This window comes from Mobula birostris, chromosome 12 (genome assembly GCF_030028105.1).
Source record: "Mobula birostris isolate sMobBir1 chromosome 12, sMobBir1.hap1, whole genome shotgun sequence".
Lineage (NCBI taxonomy): Eukaryota > Metazoa > Chordata > Chondrichthyes > Myliobatiformes > Myliobatidae > Mobula > Mobula birostris.
Window position 1 is genome coordinate 73,402,381 of NC_092381.1, and position 17,558 is coordinate 73,419,938.

Genomic DNA, 17,558 nt, shown 5'->3' on the forward strand with positions numbered 1-17,558 from the left:
TCTGGAGTGCCGGAGGCTGAGGGGAGATGTGATAGAGGTTTATAAGATTATGAAAGGCATAGTTAGAGTGGATAGACTATCTGTTTCCCAGGTTTGAAATATCTAATACCAGCGGGGGTATGTTCAAGGGGGATGTGAGAGTTAAGGTTTTTACTCAGAGAGTGGTGGCTGGCTGGAATGCACTGCCTGTAATGGCAAATACATTAGAGACTCTTAAGAGGCATTTGGATAGACACATGGATGTAAGGAAGATGGAAGGATATGGGCTTTGTGTAGGTAGGAGGGATTGGTGTTCGGGTGTTTTTGGTTTGCTTTTTAGCTGGTTTGGCACAGTATTGTGGGCTGAATGACCTGTTCCTGTGTTCTCATTCCAATATCCTATGTTGTATGCTGACTTCAGCCTATTTTATTGTGTGCCCCAGGTACCCTGAAACCTCATCTTTACTCATGGGCTCTAACATCTTACCAACCACTGAAGCCAGACTAACTGGCCTATAATTTCCTCTCCCTTGCCACATAGATTGCAACAACTTGATCTTTCCCCTCCCACTCCAAATTCCTCTGCAGGTCAGTTTAGATGTTCAAACCTGGGCACCAGGCAGATAAAACAGCCTTTAGGACTCTTGACTGTTGATGCAGGTACTTCCCTGATTATACTATCCCCAATTACAACTACATTTGTCTTCCTCCCCCCTCATGGCTCCCTGAGCAACTGTGCCACAGTTTGGATCCTCACTTTTTCCACAGCCCCACTCTCATCCTCACAGGGACCGGTTGTCTGAGGCTGTTACAGTTTTGGTATGTCAGCATTTGGATTTCTGTGCACAGTTTTCATCTTTATATTTGCTTAAAGGTAGTTCCACAGAGAGTGAACATGTTGATACCTGAGATGTCCTTTCATGAGGGATTGAGGAGACATGACCTATATCTTTTAAAGTGTGTAAGAACGAGATGTAATCTCATTGAAATGTATAAAATTCTTTCAGGACTCCTTGTGGTTTTTGCATGGGAGATGTTTCCCTTGGTTGAGAATGGCAGAGTAGAGTCACAGTAGCAGATGGAGGCATAGAGCATTTAAGACTGAGGTGAAGAGAAACCAATGGTGGAGATGAATCAGCACATAGGAAGGAGATTGAAAATCTGTCTGAGCGGTGCCACAGCAACAACCTCTTACTCAATGTCAGCAAGACCAAGAAACTGATGACTGTATTAAGTTCAATAGGAGGAAACCAGAGGTCCATGAGCTAGTCCTCATCGAAGGACCAGAGGTGGGGAGGTTCAGCCACTTTAAATTCCTATGTTATCATTTCAGAGGATCTGACCTGGGCCCAGACCTAAGTGCCAATACAAAGAAAGCACAGCAGCACCATTAGAAGTTTGCAAAGATTTGACATGACATCTAAAACTTAGGCTAACTGCTATGGAGTGTATATTGACTGGCTGCATCACAGCCTGGTAGTGAAACACTGGGAGTCTTTGAACAGAACATCCTACAAAAAGTAGTGGATACGGCCCAGTCCATCACAGGTAAAGCCCTCCACACCACTGAGCACATCTGCATGGAGCATTGTTACAGGAAAACAGCATCCATCATCAGGGACCCCCACCAGCCAGATCATGCTCTCTTCTCACTGCTGCCATTAGGAAGGAGGTACAGGACCTCAGGGCTCACACCACTGGGTTCAGGAACAGTTATTACCCTTCAACCATCAGGCTCTTGAAGCAGAGAGGATAACTTCACTCAACTTCTCTTGCCCCATCACTGTACTGTTCCCACAATTTATGGACTCACTTTCAAGGTTTCTTCATCTCATGTTCGTGATATATATTGTTTATTTACTTATTATGATATCTTCTATTTTTCTTTTGTATTTGCACATTGATTGCCCATGTTGGTTGGGTGCGGTCTTTCATTGAATCTATTATGGTTCTTGGATTTACTGAGTATGCCTGGAAGAAAATTAATCTCAAGATTGTATATAGTGACATATAGGTACTTTGATAATAAATTTACTTTGTACTTTGAAATGTCAGAGAGCAGCGGTGAAGACAAATGCCTTCAGATACAGGGTGGTGAATCTTCTGCAATTGTCTAACTAGAGGGCAGTGGAGGCTGGCCAATGTGTTCATTCAAATCAGAGATTGATTCCTTTATAATAAGAACAATTCAACAAAGGCTATGGGCATAGTGCAGGAAAATGAAGATGAGTCCTGACCTTGGTGAAAGTTGCTTCAGGCTCGAACAGACTGATAGCCAATAAACATAATGAGCAGGAATTAATCATTACAAAGTAAACTAGTAAAGTCAAAATTTATATTCAGATTACATACATGTCACCACATACAACCCTGAGATTCATTTTCTGCAGGCGTACTTAGCAAATCTATAGAACAGTAACTGTAAACATCAGGAATTTTTAACTGAAAGCAAACTGTGCAAATGCAGACGCAAGTAATAGTAATAAATAACAAGTGTGAAATAACAATACGACAAGTAAATGAGAGTAGCTATCCCCTTTTGTTCGAGAGCCTGATGGTTGAGAGATAGTAACTGTTTTTGAACTTGGTGCTGAGAGTCCTGAGGCACCTGTACCTTCTACCTGACAGCAGCAGTGAGAAAAGAACATGGCCTGGTTGGTGAGGATCTCTGATGACTGATGCTGCTTTTCTATGTAATATTTCATGTAAATGTGATCAATGGTTGGGAGGATTTTTACCCGTGATGTACTGGGCCAAATCCACTACCTTTTGAAGGATTTTCCACTCAAAGGCATTGGTGTTCTCATACCAGCCATAATGCAGCCAGTCATCACATTTTCCACCACACATCTATAGAAGTTTGCCAAGGTTTTTGATGACATGTTGAACCTCACAGACTTCTGAGGAAGTAAAGGTGCTGTCATGTTTTCTTGGCAATAATATTTATATGATGGGTCCAGGACAGGTTGTCTGAGATAGTGACATCCAGGATTTTAAAGTTACTGATCCCCTCCACGTCTGATCCTCTAATGACTATTGGCTCATGGACCTCTGGTTTACATAGAAACATAGAAACATAGAAAATATGTGCAGGAGTAGGCCATTCGGCCCTTCGAGCCTGCACCGCCATTTATTATGATCATGGCTGATCATCCAACTCAGAACACCGCCCCAGCCTTCCCTCCATACCCCCTGACCCCCGTAGCCACAAGGGCCATATCAAACTCCCTCTTAAATATAGCCAATGAACTGGCCTCAACTGTTTCCTGTGGCAGAGAATTCCACAGATTCACCACTCTCTGTGTGAAGAAGTTTTTCCTAATCTCGGTCCTAAAAGGCTTCCCCTCTATCCTCAAACTGTGACCCCTCGTTCTGGACTTCCCCAACATTGGGAACAATCTTCCTGCATCTAGCCTGTCCAATCCCTTTAGGATCTTATACGTTTCAATCAGATCCCCCCTCAATCTTCTAAATTCCAACGAGTACAAGCCCAGTTCATCCCGTCTTTCTTCATATGAAAGTCCTGCCATCCCAGGAATCAATCTGGTGAACCTTCTCTGTACTCCCTCTATGGCAAGGATGTCTTTCCTCAGATTAGGGGACCAAAACTGCACACAATACTCCAGGTGTGGTCTCACCAAGGCCTTGTACATCTGCAGTAGTACCTCCCTGCTCCTGTACTCAAATCCTCTCGCTATAAATGCCAGCATACCATTCGCCTTTTTCACCGCCTGCTGTACCTGCATGCCCACTTTCAATGACTGGTGTATAATGACACCCAGGTCTCGTTGCACCTCCCCTTTTCCTAATCAGCCACCATTCAGATAATAATCTGTTTTCCTATTTTTGCCACCAAAGTGGATAACTTCACATTTATCCACATTAAATTGCATCTGCCATGAATTTGCCCACTCACCCAACCTATCCAAGTCATCCTGCATCCTCTTAGCATCCTCCTCACAGCTAACACTGCCACCCAGCTTCGTGTCATCCGCAAACTTGGAGATACTGCATTTAATTCCCTCATTCAAGTCATTAATATATATTGTAAACAACTGGGGTCCCAGCACTGAGCCTTGCGGTACCCCACTAGTCACCGCCTGCCATTCTGAAAAGGTCCCGTTTATTCCCACTCTTTGCTTCCTGTCTGCTAACCAACTCTCCACCCACACCAATACCTTACCCCCAATACCATGTGCTTTAAGTTTGCACACTAATCTCCTGTGTGGGACCTTGTCAAAAGCCTTCTGAAAATCCAAATATACCACATCCACTGGTTCTCCCCTATCCACTCTACTAGTTACATCCTCAAAAAATTCTGAGATTCGTCAGACATGATTTTCCTTTCACAAATCCATGCTGACTTTGTCTGATCATTTCACCGCTTTCCAAATGTGCTGTTATCACATCCTTGATAACTGACTCCAGCAGTTTCCCCACCACCGACGTTAGGCTAACCGGTCTATAATTCCCCGGTTTCTCTCTCCCTCCTTTTTTAAAAAGTGGAGTTACATTAGCCACCCTCCAATCCTCAGGAACTAGTCCAGAATCTAACGAGTTTTGAAAAATTATCACTAATGCATCCACTATTTCTTGGACTACTTCCTTAAGCACCCTGGGATGCAGACCATCTGGCCCTGGGGATTTATCTGCCTTCAATCCCTTCAATTTACCTAACACCACTTCCCTACTAACATGTATTTCGCTCAGTTCCTCCATCTCACTGGACCCTCTGTCCCCTACTATTTCTGGAAGATTATTTATGTCCTCCTTAGTGAAGACAGAACCAAAGTAATTATTCAATTGGTCTGCCATGTCCTTGCTCCCCATAATCAATTCACCTGTTTCTGCCTGCAGGGGACCTACACTTGTCTTTACCAGTCTTTTCCTTTTTACATATCTATAAAAGCTTTTACAGTCCGTTTTTATGTTGCCTGCCAGTTTTCTCTCATAATCTTTTTTCCCCTTCCTAATTAAGCCCTTTGTCCTCCTCTGCTGAACTCTGAATTTCTCCCAGTCCTCAGGTGAGCCACTTTCTCTGGCTAATTTGTATGCCGCTTCTTTGGAATTGATACTATCCCTAATTTCTCTTGTCAGCCACGAGTGCACTACCTTCCTTGATTTATTCTTTTGCCAAACTGGGATGAACATTTGTTGCAGTTTATCCATGCAACCTTTAAATGCTTGCCATTGCATATCCACCGTCAATCCTTTAAGTGTCATTTGCCAGTCTATCTTAGCTAATTCACGTCTCATACCTTCAAAGTTACCCCTCTTTAAGTTCAGAACCTCTGTTTCTGAACTAACTATGTCAGTCTCCATCTTAATGAAGAATTCCACCATATTATGGTCACTCTTACCCAAGAGGCCTCTCACGACAAGATTGCTAATTAACCCTTCCTCATTGCTCAAAACCCAGTCCAGAATAGCCTGCTCTCTAGTCGGTTCCTCGACATGTTGGTTCAAAAAACCATCCCGCATACATTCCAAGAAATCCTCTTCCTCAGCACCTTTACCAATTTGGTTCACCCAATCTACATGTAGATTGAAGTCACCCATTATAACTGCTGTTCCTTTATTGCATACATTTCTAATTTCCTGTTTAATACCATCTCCGACCTCACTACTACTGTTAGGTGGCCTGTACACAACTCCCACCAGCGTCTTCTGCCCCTTAGTGTTACGCAGCTCTACCCATATCGATTCCACATCTTCCCGGCTTATGTCCTTCCTTTCTATTGTGTTAATCTCTTCTTTAACCAGCAACGCCACCCCACCTCCCCTTCCTTCATGTCTATCCCTCCTGAATATTGAATATCCCTGAACGTTGAGCTCCCATCCCTGGTCACCCTGGAGCCATGTCTCTGTGATCCCAACTATATCATAATCATTAATAACAATCTGCACTTTCAATTCATCCACCTTATTACGAATGCTCCTTGCATTGACACACAAAACCTTCAGGCGCTCTTTTACAACTCTCTTAGCCCTTATACAATTATGCTGAAAAGTGGCCCTTTTTAATGCTTGCCCTGGATTTGTCGGCCTGCCACTTTTACTTTTCTCCATAGTACTTTTTGTTTCTACCCTCACTTTACACCCCTCTGCCTCTCTGCACTGGTTCCCATCCCCCTGTAGTGAACTAACCTCCTCACGCCTAGCCTCTTTAATTTGATTCCCACCCCCCCAACCATTCTAGTTTAAAGTTATTGGTTATTAGTTCCTTGCCTTATTGACATTGAGTGAGAGGTTGTTGTTATTACACCACTCAGCCAGGTTTTCACTCTCCCTCCTATATGCTGATCCATCACCCCCTTTGATACAGCCCACAACAGTGGTGTCATCAGCAAACTTGTATATGGTATTGGTACTGTACTTAGCCATACACTCATAGATGTAAAGTGAGTAGAACAGGGGGAGGAGAGTAGAGGCTCCTTGTGCCGGCCCTGCCATTTAATAAGACAATGGCTAATGCAATCTTCACTTCAAAATCATTTTCCTTTAAGTTTTATTTTTGGTTTAAAGATATTTAAATACATGGCAGCTTTCACCCTAGTATATTCAGTAACCTCTTCCATAGCGCTCTGGTGGGCAGACTTTCAAAGAGTCCTGCTCCAAATCCTTCTGTTGATGACCTGTCATTGGAGATGAAATGTTAACTCTGTTTCCCTCTCCACAGATACTTCCTTACAGACTCTATTTCCGGAAATAGCCATTTATATTTCAGATTTCCATCTGCAGTCCTCTGTAGATACTGGATTGGTGTTTGCCCTGGGTTCAACCCTCTAGACCTGCTAGTTTTGTGCTCTGCCTCTGGAGCGACAAACTGCTGGAGGAACTTGGTGGGTAAAACCGAATTTCAGGAGGGATATGTTCTTCGTCCAGCCCCAAAATGTCAGCTATTCATTTCCTTCCGAAGATATCATCTGCTCTGCTGAGTAGTTTGATTATTGCTCCGGTTCCAGTATCTGTGTGTCCCCCCTCTGGGCTGCTGGTTTGACGTTGGCACTGGACTTTCGCTCTAGAGCTACTGGTTCAGAGCCGGCATTGGATCCCCCCTCTGGAGCTGCCGGTTCGGTGCATGCACCGCCTCTGGATTCAGTGACATTCCCCGAAAGCAGCGCACTGCTGCCTGACTGAAGTCTGCTTACTCGCTCGTAGACGCACGTCACTGGCGGAGTTTTCCGGGAGGGTAAAGATGGCAACTCCGGAGTACAGCCTGAAGCGAGTGTTGTGGCAGAGTAAGTTCAGCAGCGCCCGGCGCCGGCGGCCTCCCGCCGCTCTCCGGCTGCAGTTACCGGAGGCGCCGGGACCGCTCTGTCGGTGGCCCGGCGAGCGAACGCGGAAGTGGCATGGTCCGAAGCAACAGGTCGTGTCGCGGCGCCGAGATCTGGAAAACATGTCGGCTCTGACCCCATGATTGCAATCCGCATAATTAAGTTGGGAAGGAGGAACAGTTTTATTTTATGAACAGCAGAAGATAGTAAATGGCAGCTTTAATAAGCGCGTATGGGTAGGTGGGGAGAATAACTCATGAAATAAATCTTCGGATAATATTCGACTAATTCAGCCTTTTCATTTAAAGTCTCCACTTGAAGCGTGAAAATAACAAAACCTAAATCCCGTCGTCTCTTTGGGAATATTCGGCCCCGGTCGACCTCAACTACACAACTTTAGGTGTGTTAATGGAGGGTTTACCGTGGAGCAACCGGACCGACTGGCTTCGGCGTGCACGCGCAGCCTCTGCTCGCTGTTTCGGGAAGTTGGGCGTCAGATCTTCCCTGCGGCCTGTGGCTGATCGTCGCTCCTTTACTCGGGGGAGGGGAGGGGAGGGGAGGGGAGGGGGGGCATCGGGCCCAGTGGTGAATTAGGGAGTTCGACATTTTTTTTACCCAGCCTTGCTGCTTATAGCCCCAATGATAAGGCGAACAGCTAAACCGGGAGCGTCCTGGTGCACCTATGTTGCATAAAACATGAGGCTGGTAGTCTGGATTCTTATAAGCATGATCCTGGACAGCAGGGAAACAGAGTCCGTTTGCACACCACGTCTGATTAATTTTGATTCTCCCTATCTACATGTACATTATGTTTGTTATTTTATATACCTTTGTCAGGTAAAAACCCACTCCAAAGAAAGCTAACCAAAAGTTTATCCAGTCTTTCTGTGACTCTCTTGTCCACTGGTCTCTCCCTCCTGGCATTTACCCCTGCAAGGTACTGCACCTGCCCCGTCACCTCCCTCTTCACTCACCACCATTCCCAAACAGTCCTTTCAGGTGAGCCAACCCTTCCACTTGAAAGTCTTTTGGGGTCATCTACAGTATCCGATGTGGCCTCCTCTCTATCGGTGAGGCGGGGTGTAGATTGAAGAACTGCTTCATTGAGCACCTTCACTTCATCTATTACAACAGGCAGGATTTTCCTGTGACCACTCATTTTAATTCTACTTCCCATTCTCATTCCGACATGTCAGTCCATAGCTTTCCCTACTGCCAAGATGAGGCTATTCTCACGTTGGAGGAGCAATACTTTATATTCCAGCCGGGTAGCCTCCAACCTGACAGCATGAACATCAATTTCTCTGACTTACAGTAATTTCACCCCCGCTTTCTTTTACCATTCCTCTTTCTGGCTCCCATCTTACCCCTTCTGTTCACCTGTGTATCACCTCCCTCTGTTTACCCTCTTTCCCTTTCTTTCATATTCCACTCTCCTATCAGATTCCTTCTTCAGTACTTCACCTCTTCCACCTATCACTGCCCAGCTTCTCACTTCAACCCTCCCCTGCCCACCTACTTACCCCGTCATCTGCCTTCACCTCTCACCTGCCATCGTGGTCTCCTTCCCCTCCCTCAACCTTCTTATTCTGGCTTCTTCCTCTTCCTTTCCAGTGCCGATGAAGGTTGTTGGCTCAAAGCATCAACTATTTATTCCTCTCCCTAGATGCCGTGTGACCTGCTGAGTTACTACAGCATTTTGAGTGTATTGATCTGGATTTCCAACATCTGCAGAATCTTTATTGTTTGTGACTTACCAGTCTCCTTTCAGTGGAATTGGTTTGTTATTGTCATGTGTATGACGATGATAATGAAAACCATGTTAGAATGCTATCCAGAGTGATCCTGATATACAAAAGGAAGACAGAATGTGGAATATAGTGTTACTGTTACAGAGAAAAGTGCAGTGCAGGTGGACAAGAGCCCTAGTAGAGTCAAATGGGAGATCAAGACTTCATCTTTAGTATATGAGAGGTCCATTCAAGAGTGCTAACAGTGGGATAGACGCTGCTCTTTGCTTTTGTGTTTGTGCTTTCAAGCTTCTCTGTCTTCTGCCTGATAGGAGAGGGGAGAAAGGAGAATGACTGGGATGGGAAGGGTCCTTGTTTACGTTAGCTGCTTTCCCATGGATGTGGGAAGCATAGTCAGAGCCAATGAAGGGAGGCTGGCTTGCCTATTGTGTGGGGCTGCAGTCATAACTCTCTGCAGTTTCTTGTGGTCTTGGGTAGAACAGTTCCGCGTTGAAGTGAGGTTGTGACCTACTTCAGCTGCAGTGATGCCTGGCCTCATGTCTTTTGTAAAACTTCACTTCTGAGGTTCTGAATGCTGTTTGCTTACTTTTATTTTTGCATGATTAGTTTTTTTTTGTACATTGGGTGTTTGACTGTCTTTTTTTAATGGGTTCTCCTGGGTTTCTTTGTTTTGTGGCTGCCTGAATCTCAAGGTTGTATAATGTATACATACTTTGATAATAAATGTACTTTGAATATGGAGCTGCAATACGTCTGAATAGGAGGCGAGTGCAATGATATCTAAAAGAAATTTGGAAAGATCAGTGGAAAGAAATGGTTTAGAACAGGGGTTCCCAACCTCTTTTTATCCCATGTACCCTTACCATTAACTGAGGGTTCCATAGACCCCAGGTTGGACACCCCTGGTTTAGCAGGATGTGGGCTAAATACAGATAAATGAATGGGACTAGCCCAGCAAGGCAACTTGGTCAGGATGGACAAGCTGGGTTGAAGGGCCTGTTTCTGTGCCATAAAGCTCCCTGACTCCACATGCAATTTATGTAATTGTTTTAGATAGCTTTATATTATTGTCCCCATATTACTATATTGTGATCCCAATTTAAGCATTTTTCAGTATGGCACTGAAAATATGGCAGGGTTGACAAAGTTGAAAAAATAGTTCCAAACCACTGAAGTGATCACAAATTTCCACTTCACTTCATACAGAGCAGCACCATTCAACCAGCTGATCTGTGTCACCCCTGTACACCTCGCGATAACCCAGCCAATATATTTGCATAGTGCATCCAGTCATGCACATGTATGTAGCTTCTTGAGTGTTCTGTTTGCTATGTTCCTGCAAGCAAAAGTTCAATATTCCGTTATATATTTGAATTAAACCTTGATGTTGGAGAGGAATTGTGAGTAATTTGCTGCTGAGTACTCTGCTGTCATAAAGTCAGAGACAGAGAGACTTTGGTTTCATTTAATTACTGCTCTATGATGACTTCCATGATGTTGATTCTAGGGGACTTGGCAGTGGTGATGCTTAAGCAACACACATCAAAGTTGCTGGTGAACGCAGCAGGCCAGGCAGCATCTCTAGGAAGAGGTACAGTCGACGTTTCAGGCCGAGACCCTTCGTCAGGACTAACTGAAGGAAGAGTTAGTAAGAGATTTGAAAGTGGGAGGGGGAGGGGGAGATCCAAAATGATACGAGAAGACAGGAGGGGGAGGGATGGAGCCAAGAGCTGGACAGGTGATTGGCAAAAGGGATACGAGAGGATCATGGGACAGGAGGCCCAGGGAGAAGGAAAAGGGGGAGGGGGGGGGAAACCCAGAGGATGGGCAAGGGGTATAGTCAGAGGGACAGAGGGAGAAAAAGGAGAGAGAGAAAGAATGTGTGTATATAAATAAATAACGGATGGGGTACAAGGGGGAGGTGGGGCATTAGCGGAAGTTAGAGAAGTCAATGTTTATACCGTCCCATGATCCTCTCATAGAGTTCGAAGAATGAGCGGGGATCTCAATGAAGCGTACTAGATACTGAAATGCCTGGATAGAGAGTGGAGAGTTTAAGAGCTGAGCCTTAGAATAAAGGAACGTCCCTTTAAAACTGAGATGAGGAGGAATTCTGTCAACTAGAGGATGGTGAACCTGTGGAATTTTTAACCTCAAAATGCTGTGGAGGCTAAGTCTATGGGTGAATTTAAGACTGATGTTGATAGCTTATTGATTGGTCAGAAGTTTAAGTGTTATTGGAGGGGAGGAGTTTAAAATCAATGTTGATTGAACGGCAAAGTAGACTCAATCGGCCAAGTGGCCTAACTTTCTTCCTATATCTCATACTGTTATTGCATCTCATGATAAGCAGAGACAGCAGAGAGACATTGTAAAGGCAGCAAATCATAAATGTGAGGAATTCTGCAGGTGCTGGAAATCCAGAGCAACACACAGAAAATGCTGAAGAAACTCAACAGATCCAACAGCGTCTGTACGTTTTGATGAATCCTGGTGAAGTGTGTCAGCCTGAAACGTCGACGACTTATTCCCCTCCATAGATGGTGCCTGACCTGCTGAGTTCTTCCAGCACTTCGTACATATTGTAGAGGCAGTTTGTTTTTTTTAAAATTCTTTATGTTCACCTAGCCCTACCAATTTATGGAATGCATTGAGTAATTTTCAATTAATGATATTAGGTTGGTTTTGTGTTCCAGCCAGATTTGTTTTGTGCAAACCCAGTATTGAGAAAAGTATTCACGAACATTTTTTTAGAAGCCACGTTGCCATCACTTAAGACTTGAACAGCATTGTTAATGAAGAAGTTAATATTCTGAGCAATAGTGTGTTTCTTTTACTTACCTTTTTAAGTGGCTTAAGCAGTAGTTAAAAAGTTAATGATACAGTGCATTAAGCTATTCCTCCTCTGAATTTTGTTCACCTGCGAAGTGAATCTGCTGATCTGTGTGAAGTGAAATGGAGCTTTATAATCGCAGTAGTAGTTTGAAGCTATTTTAAAATTTTCAGAATCAAAATCAGGTTTATTATCACTGGCTTTTATCATGAAATTTGTTAACTGCGCTACCATATTTTCATACCAATTTTATCTATGCTACCATATTTTCATGCTGATTTTATCTACACTGCCATATTTTCATTGCCATACTGAGTAATGTTTAAGCAGAAACAATAATATATCATCAGCTAAAATAATCACATAAATTTCATGTGGAGTGGGAGAGTTATGGGGCACAGAAACAGGCCCTTCATCCCAACTTGTCCATGCTGTCCAAGGTGCCTTCTCGGGTTTGTGCCGTTTGTCTGTTTTTGGCCCATGTTCTTCTAACTCATTTTATTGCATTGTCTAAATATCATTGTACTTGTCTTCACCACCTCTCCGGCAGATCATTCCATATACCCACTCCATTCCATGTGGAAAAAAATTGCTTCTCAGGTCCCCTTTAAAATTTTCATCTCTCACCATAAACCTCTGACTTAAAGTGTTAGACTTTCCTAAGCTGGGAAAAAGACCGTGACAATCCATCTTGACCATGCCTCTCATGATTTTATGAACCTTTGTAAGGTCATTCCTTACCTTTCTTCACCACAGGGAAAACAGCCCCAGCCTCTCCAGTCTCTCCGTGTAATTCAAGCTCTCCAGTCCTGACAACATCTTCATTAATCCTTTCTGCACCCTCTGTAGCTTAGTCATAGTATGGTAGCCAGAATATCCTAGGTGAGGCCTGACAAACGTGACATCCTAACTCTGGTACTCAGTGCCTCAGTTGATGAAGACAAGCGCACCATGTGAGGTAGGCATTTCTGGTATGACTTCTCAAAGATCAAGAACTTTAAGAATACAGAGCCAATTGAAAGATATAATTCAAAGTGATCACATAGGCACGTGGACTAGGTTCTGTTATAAGTTGCTTTTGAAATTCTGATTTGTGCAATTACCTGTAAATATACATAAAACACAAAATTAGAAGCACTGGTGAACTGTTAGGATTAAGAACCTAACTCATGAATTATGTTTTTATTTGATTTTACTTTTAATTTGGAATTTTATTTTCCTGCAGAGATCAAGAAACTCATACTGGATGACTGCTTGGAAGCAGGAGAATGGAAGGTAAGTCAAATGCTTGAATGCAGCACGTCATTGTTAACTGATGTCATGTTTGAGCACAATCATTTCAATTTTTAATCATCTTTTTTAATATGTAATTCTTTTCTGACTGCGACTAAAAGAGTGAAACATAGACTAGAAGAATTTAAAGTTATCTCCTGAATAGATACTAAGTTGAATGATGAGGTAAAAAGATAATGATATTACTAGATCAAAATTAAAAGTTGATGACACTGCCAAAGAAGACAGCAAATCTGAGGATTGTGAATACAGGTGTCCCCCGCTTTTCGAACATTCGCTTTACGAAACCTCACTGTTACAAAACACCTTCATTAGTACCCTGTTTTCGCTTTCAGAAGGTGTTTTCACTGTAACAAAGAAAGGCAGCGCGCGATAAAAAATCAGCGCCCGATAAAAAAGCAGCCGCTCTTCCCCGGATTCTCGCCGGCATTGCTTAAACACGTTGCTTTGAGCAGCCGTTAGCAAGATGAGCTCTAAGGTGTCGGAAAAGCCTGAAAGAACTCGTAAGGGTGTTACACTTAGCGTAAAACTAGACATAATTAAGCATTTCGATCGTGGTGAATGAAGCAAGGACAAAGTGAGTTTGGCTTGTGGAAGCTGACGAAGTTGATGTTGAAGAGGTTTTGGCATCTCATGACCAAGAACTGATAGATGAAGAGCTGATGCAATTGGAAGAGGAAAGGGTAACAATTGAAACCGAATGCAGTAGCGAAAGTGAAGCAATGGATGAGATGACACCCCCGTGTCCCACCACCCCAACCCCCGGGCCCTGGACAGGTACTGTACCGATTCGCGGAGAATGCAGCGGTAGCCGGGAGGCACACAGCACATCTTTAAGAAAAAAGCCAAAATAAACATGCTAATTAATTAGGTGCTGCCGACACGTAATTGTCGGCCTGGATCAGAGACAATGCAATCGGCAATCACCTCTGATCTGCACCAACATTTACGTGCCGGGCAGCACCTAATTAATTAGCATGTTTATTTCGGCTTTTTTCTTAAAGATGTGCTGTGTGCCTCCCGGCTACCGCTGCGTTCTTCGTGGCAATGTATCAGTCGGCGGCCTGGAGGGTGGGGGCCACTGCACCACCCCAACCTGCGACGACTCAGTCTAGCACACCATCAGTGTGCTGGGCAAGCTGTTTTCCCAATTCTGGTAAATGATACTACACTGTACATACATTATTTCTACTTTGTGTCGGCTGTGTATTTTTACGTGTTATTTGGTAGATTTGGCAGCTTCATAGTTCAAAAGGTTATTGGAGAGTATGTTTCTGCCGAGAGTGCTTGCGTGAGATTTTCGCTACGGAAATCTGTGTAGGCAGTCGTAGTAGAGAAGTATTTCTACTTTATACAGGCTGTGTACTTATCATATCATTCCTGCTTTTACTTTATGTTACTGTTATTTTAGGTTTTATGTGTTATTTGGCATGATTTGGTAGGTTATTTTTGGGTCTGCGAACGCTCACAAAATTTTCCCATATAAATAAATGGTAATTGCTTCTTCGCTTTACGACATTTCGGCTTACGAACCGTTTCATAGGAACGCTCTACCTTCGGATGGCGGGGGAAACCTGTATTTCACAATTTTGCAAAGGAAAACTAAGGTATTGATAAAGAAAATAAAAATAGTACACAGGAGTAGAGAAACATTTAAAACCTTTGACCTTTGATTGGTATGTAAGAAGGAAAAGATTAGCAAAAGTTAATGTAGATCCTTTATACGATGATACAGGAGAAATTATGTAGGACATAAAGAAATAGCAGAGCAATTAAATATTTTCTGCCTGTCTTCATAGAAGAAGAGAAAGAAAACCACATTTGTCATCTTCTGGAATATCATAGATTCTAGAACATCCTCTGTAACTGGAGGGTTGCCAATATGTCGCCATTATTTAAACCGAGTGAGAAAACTGAACTGTGGCCTAGTTAGGCTGACGTCAGTAATAGGGAGAATGCTGGAATCTACTCTTAAAGAATTCTAACACAGCATTTGGAAAGTAAGAATAAGACTCTATACCATCATCATAGATGGAAGAAAGAGGAGAGTGTTTTGAGGTAGTAAGTAGCTGACTAGATGCAAAATAGTTGATGATGTATATTCAGACTTCCATGAGACACCACATAACATTAAACAAAATTGGAGCATACAATAATTGGGAGTTATATTCTGGAGTGGATTGAAAACTGGTTAATAGATGGAAAGCAGAAAGTAAGAAAAGGGTAATTTTCAGGTTGGGAAGCTGTGACTAGTGTGTTAGATGGAATACAGTGTTGGGAAATGTATGATAATGCATTTTGGTAAAAGAACAATAGTGCAGACTATTAGGTAAATGGGGCGAAGGTTCAAACATCAGAGGTGCAGAGGGACTTGGGAGGTCTCGTGCAAGACTCCCAGAAGGTTAATTTACAGGTTGAGTCTGTGGTAGAGAAGGCAAATGCAATGTTGGCATTTATTTCAAGTGGAAAAGAATATAAAAGCAAGGAGATAATACTGAGCCTTTATAAGACACTAGTCAGACTGCACTTGGAGTATTTGTCAACAGTTCTGGGCCCCATATCTCAAAGGATGTATTGTCATTGGAGAGAATCCAGAGGAGGTTCATGAGGATGATTCCAGGAATGAAGGGGTTAACATATGAGGAGCATTTGGCAGCTTTGGGCTTGTACTCACTGGAATTTAGAAAAATGCAGTGGGGGGGGGGGGTGGAATCTCATTAAACCTACCGAATGTTGAAAGGACTAGATAGGGTGAATGTGGAGAAGATGTTTCCAGTGGTGGGGTATCCACAATTAGAGGGCACAGTCTCAACGTTGAGGGGCGACCTTTTACAACAGAGATAAGGAAGAATTTTTTTTAGCCAGAGAGTAGTAAATCTGTGGAATGCTCTGCCACAGACCAGTGGAGGCCAAGTCTGTGGTTATATTTAAGACGGAAGTTGATTGTTTTCTGATCAGTCAGGGCATCACAGGACATGGCAAGAAAGCAGGTGTATGGGGTTAAGTGGGATCTGGGATCAGCCAAGATGAAATGGCAGAGCAGACTCGATGGGCTGAATTGCCTAATTCTACTCGCATGTCTTATGGTCTTGTGGTGTTGGTGCTTCAGTTTGTCACAATCTATATCAATGAGATGGATAAGAGATTGAAGTGTAAAGCTTACTATATGACACCAACTTGGGTGGCAGTCTGTGAGGCAAATGTGGAGAAATTTCAAGGTAATACAGATAGATGAAATGTATGGTCAAGGATATGACAGAATTTAATGTGGATATATGTAAGGTCAGTTACCTTGGTAGAAAAAAATAGAAGGAAAATGCTTTTAAATAGTGAGAGATTGGAAAGAGTTGAGATTCATGGAACCTGTGTGTCCCTGGAAAAAAACATTGAAAGTTAACAAAATAGAAGCATAATTGTGGTCCTTGACCATGATGACTGTTTCTCTTCCCACAAATGTTATCTGACCTGCTGAGTGCTTTCTGTATTTCAAGCTTTTATTTCAGCTTTCCAGCATTTGTGGCTTGTATGATTTTATCAAAAGTTAACAAGGAATTAAAATGGAAGTTGTGTAGTATTTATTGCAAAGAGAACTTAAGCTCTATATAATGGAGCATCCTGCTCCAATTTTCTAGAACCCTGGTAAGACAACATTGGGAATATTGTGTACAAGTCTGGCCTCCCTGCCAAGGGAAGAACATAATTATAAGACAGTGCAGCAAAGATATACCAGGTTGCTTTTGGAGCAGATGTGTATGTATGAGCAGACTAGATTTTAGTGACTGAAATTTAGAAGAATAAGAGGAATACCCATTCTCCCAAAACATAGTTAATCTTTGTAATTATCTACCCATGAGAGTTCTGAATCTCAGCTGTTGTTTACTGTATATCCAAAAGAGAGATTAGTAGATTTTTAGATTTTAGAGTAACTGAATGATTGCGGGTTTGTATGGGACATAGCATGGAAGTAAATGATCAAGCAGATTCCCTTTAAATTACAGGGTAGACACAAGAGACTGAATCACCTCCATCTGTTATATGTTATGTCCCTACATCCTAATTAAAATGACTTCTAGTAAGCCACTCTTGTACACCTATAAACTGACAAGTCATGAGCAACAAGAGAGTGCACTGTTTTTGTAAACTCTGTAGATGTATAACTGGACAGCACATTTTTCAAAAGTGTTGCTTTCTCAGAAATTTGCTTGTGGGAATAACAGAATGCTTGAAGCTGAACACAATTGTAATTCACAATGCTAGTATCACGTAGGAATTTGGAGAAACAAGAAATTAATTTTTATTGAATATAAAGCATTTCATTGCATAATGGTGTTGACATCTTGCAATAGTTCAACTAAGCTAAAAATGTGTTGTTGATGATTTTCATTTGTACTCAGTGTGTGAGACCTCTTGCTTAGGTGTCCAACA

The 17,558-nt window shown here is 42.7% G+C and overlaps 2 protein-coding genes across 2 annotated transcripts in view; one reads left to right on the forward strand and one right to left on the reverse strand.

Moving 5' to 3' along the window:
• LOC140206053 (fibronectin type III domain-containing protein 7-like) overlaps nucleotides 1–7,703 on the reverse strand; it is a 42,801-nt gene extending 35,098 nt beyond the window's left edge. The window contains exon 1 of the mRNA XM_072274128.1: nucleotides 7,131–7,703. Coding sequence (XP_072130229.1) covers nucleotides 7,131–7,380 — 250 coding nt within the window. The 5' untranslated portion in view covers nucleotides 7,381–7,703. The remainder of the gene's footprint in view (nucleotides 1–7,130) is intronic.
• Nucleotides 6,813–17,558, forward strand: part of stxbp3 (syntaxin binding protein 3) — a 50,320-nt gene continuing 39,574 nt past the window's right edge. The window contains exons 1-2 of the mRNA XM_072274129.1: nucleotides 6,813–7,220; nucleotides 13,066–13,115. Of these exons, the coding sequence (XP_072130230.1) occupies nucleotides 7,178–7,220; nucleotides 13,066–13,115 (93 nt within the window). The 5' untranslated portion in view covers nucleotides 6,813–7,177. The remainder of the gene's footprint in view (nucleotides 7,221–13,065; nucleotides 13,116–17,558) is intronic.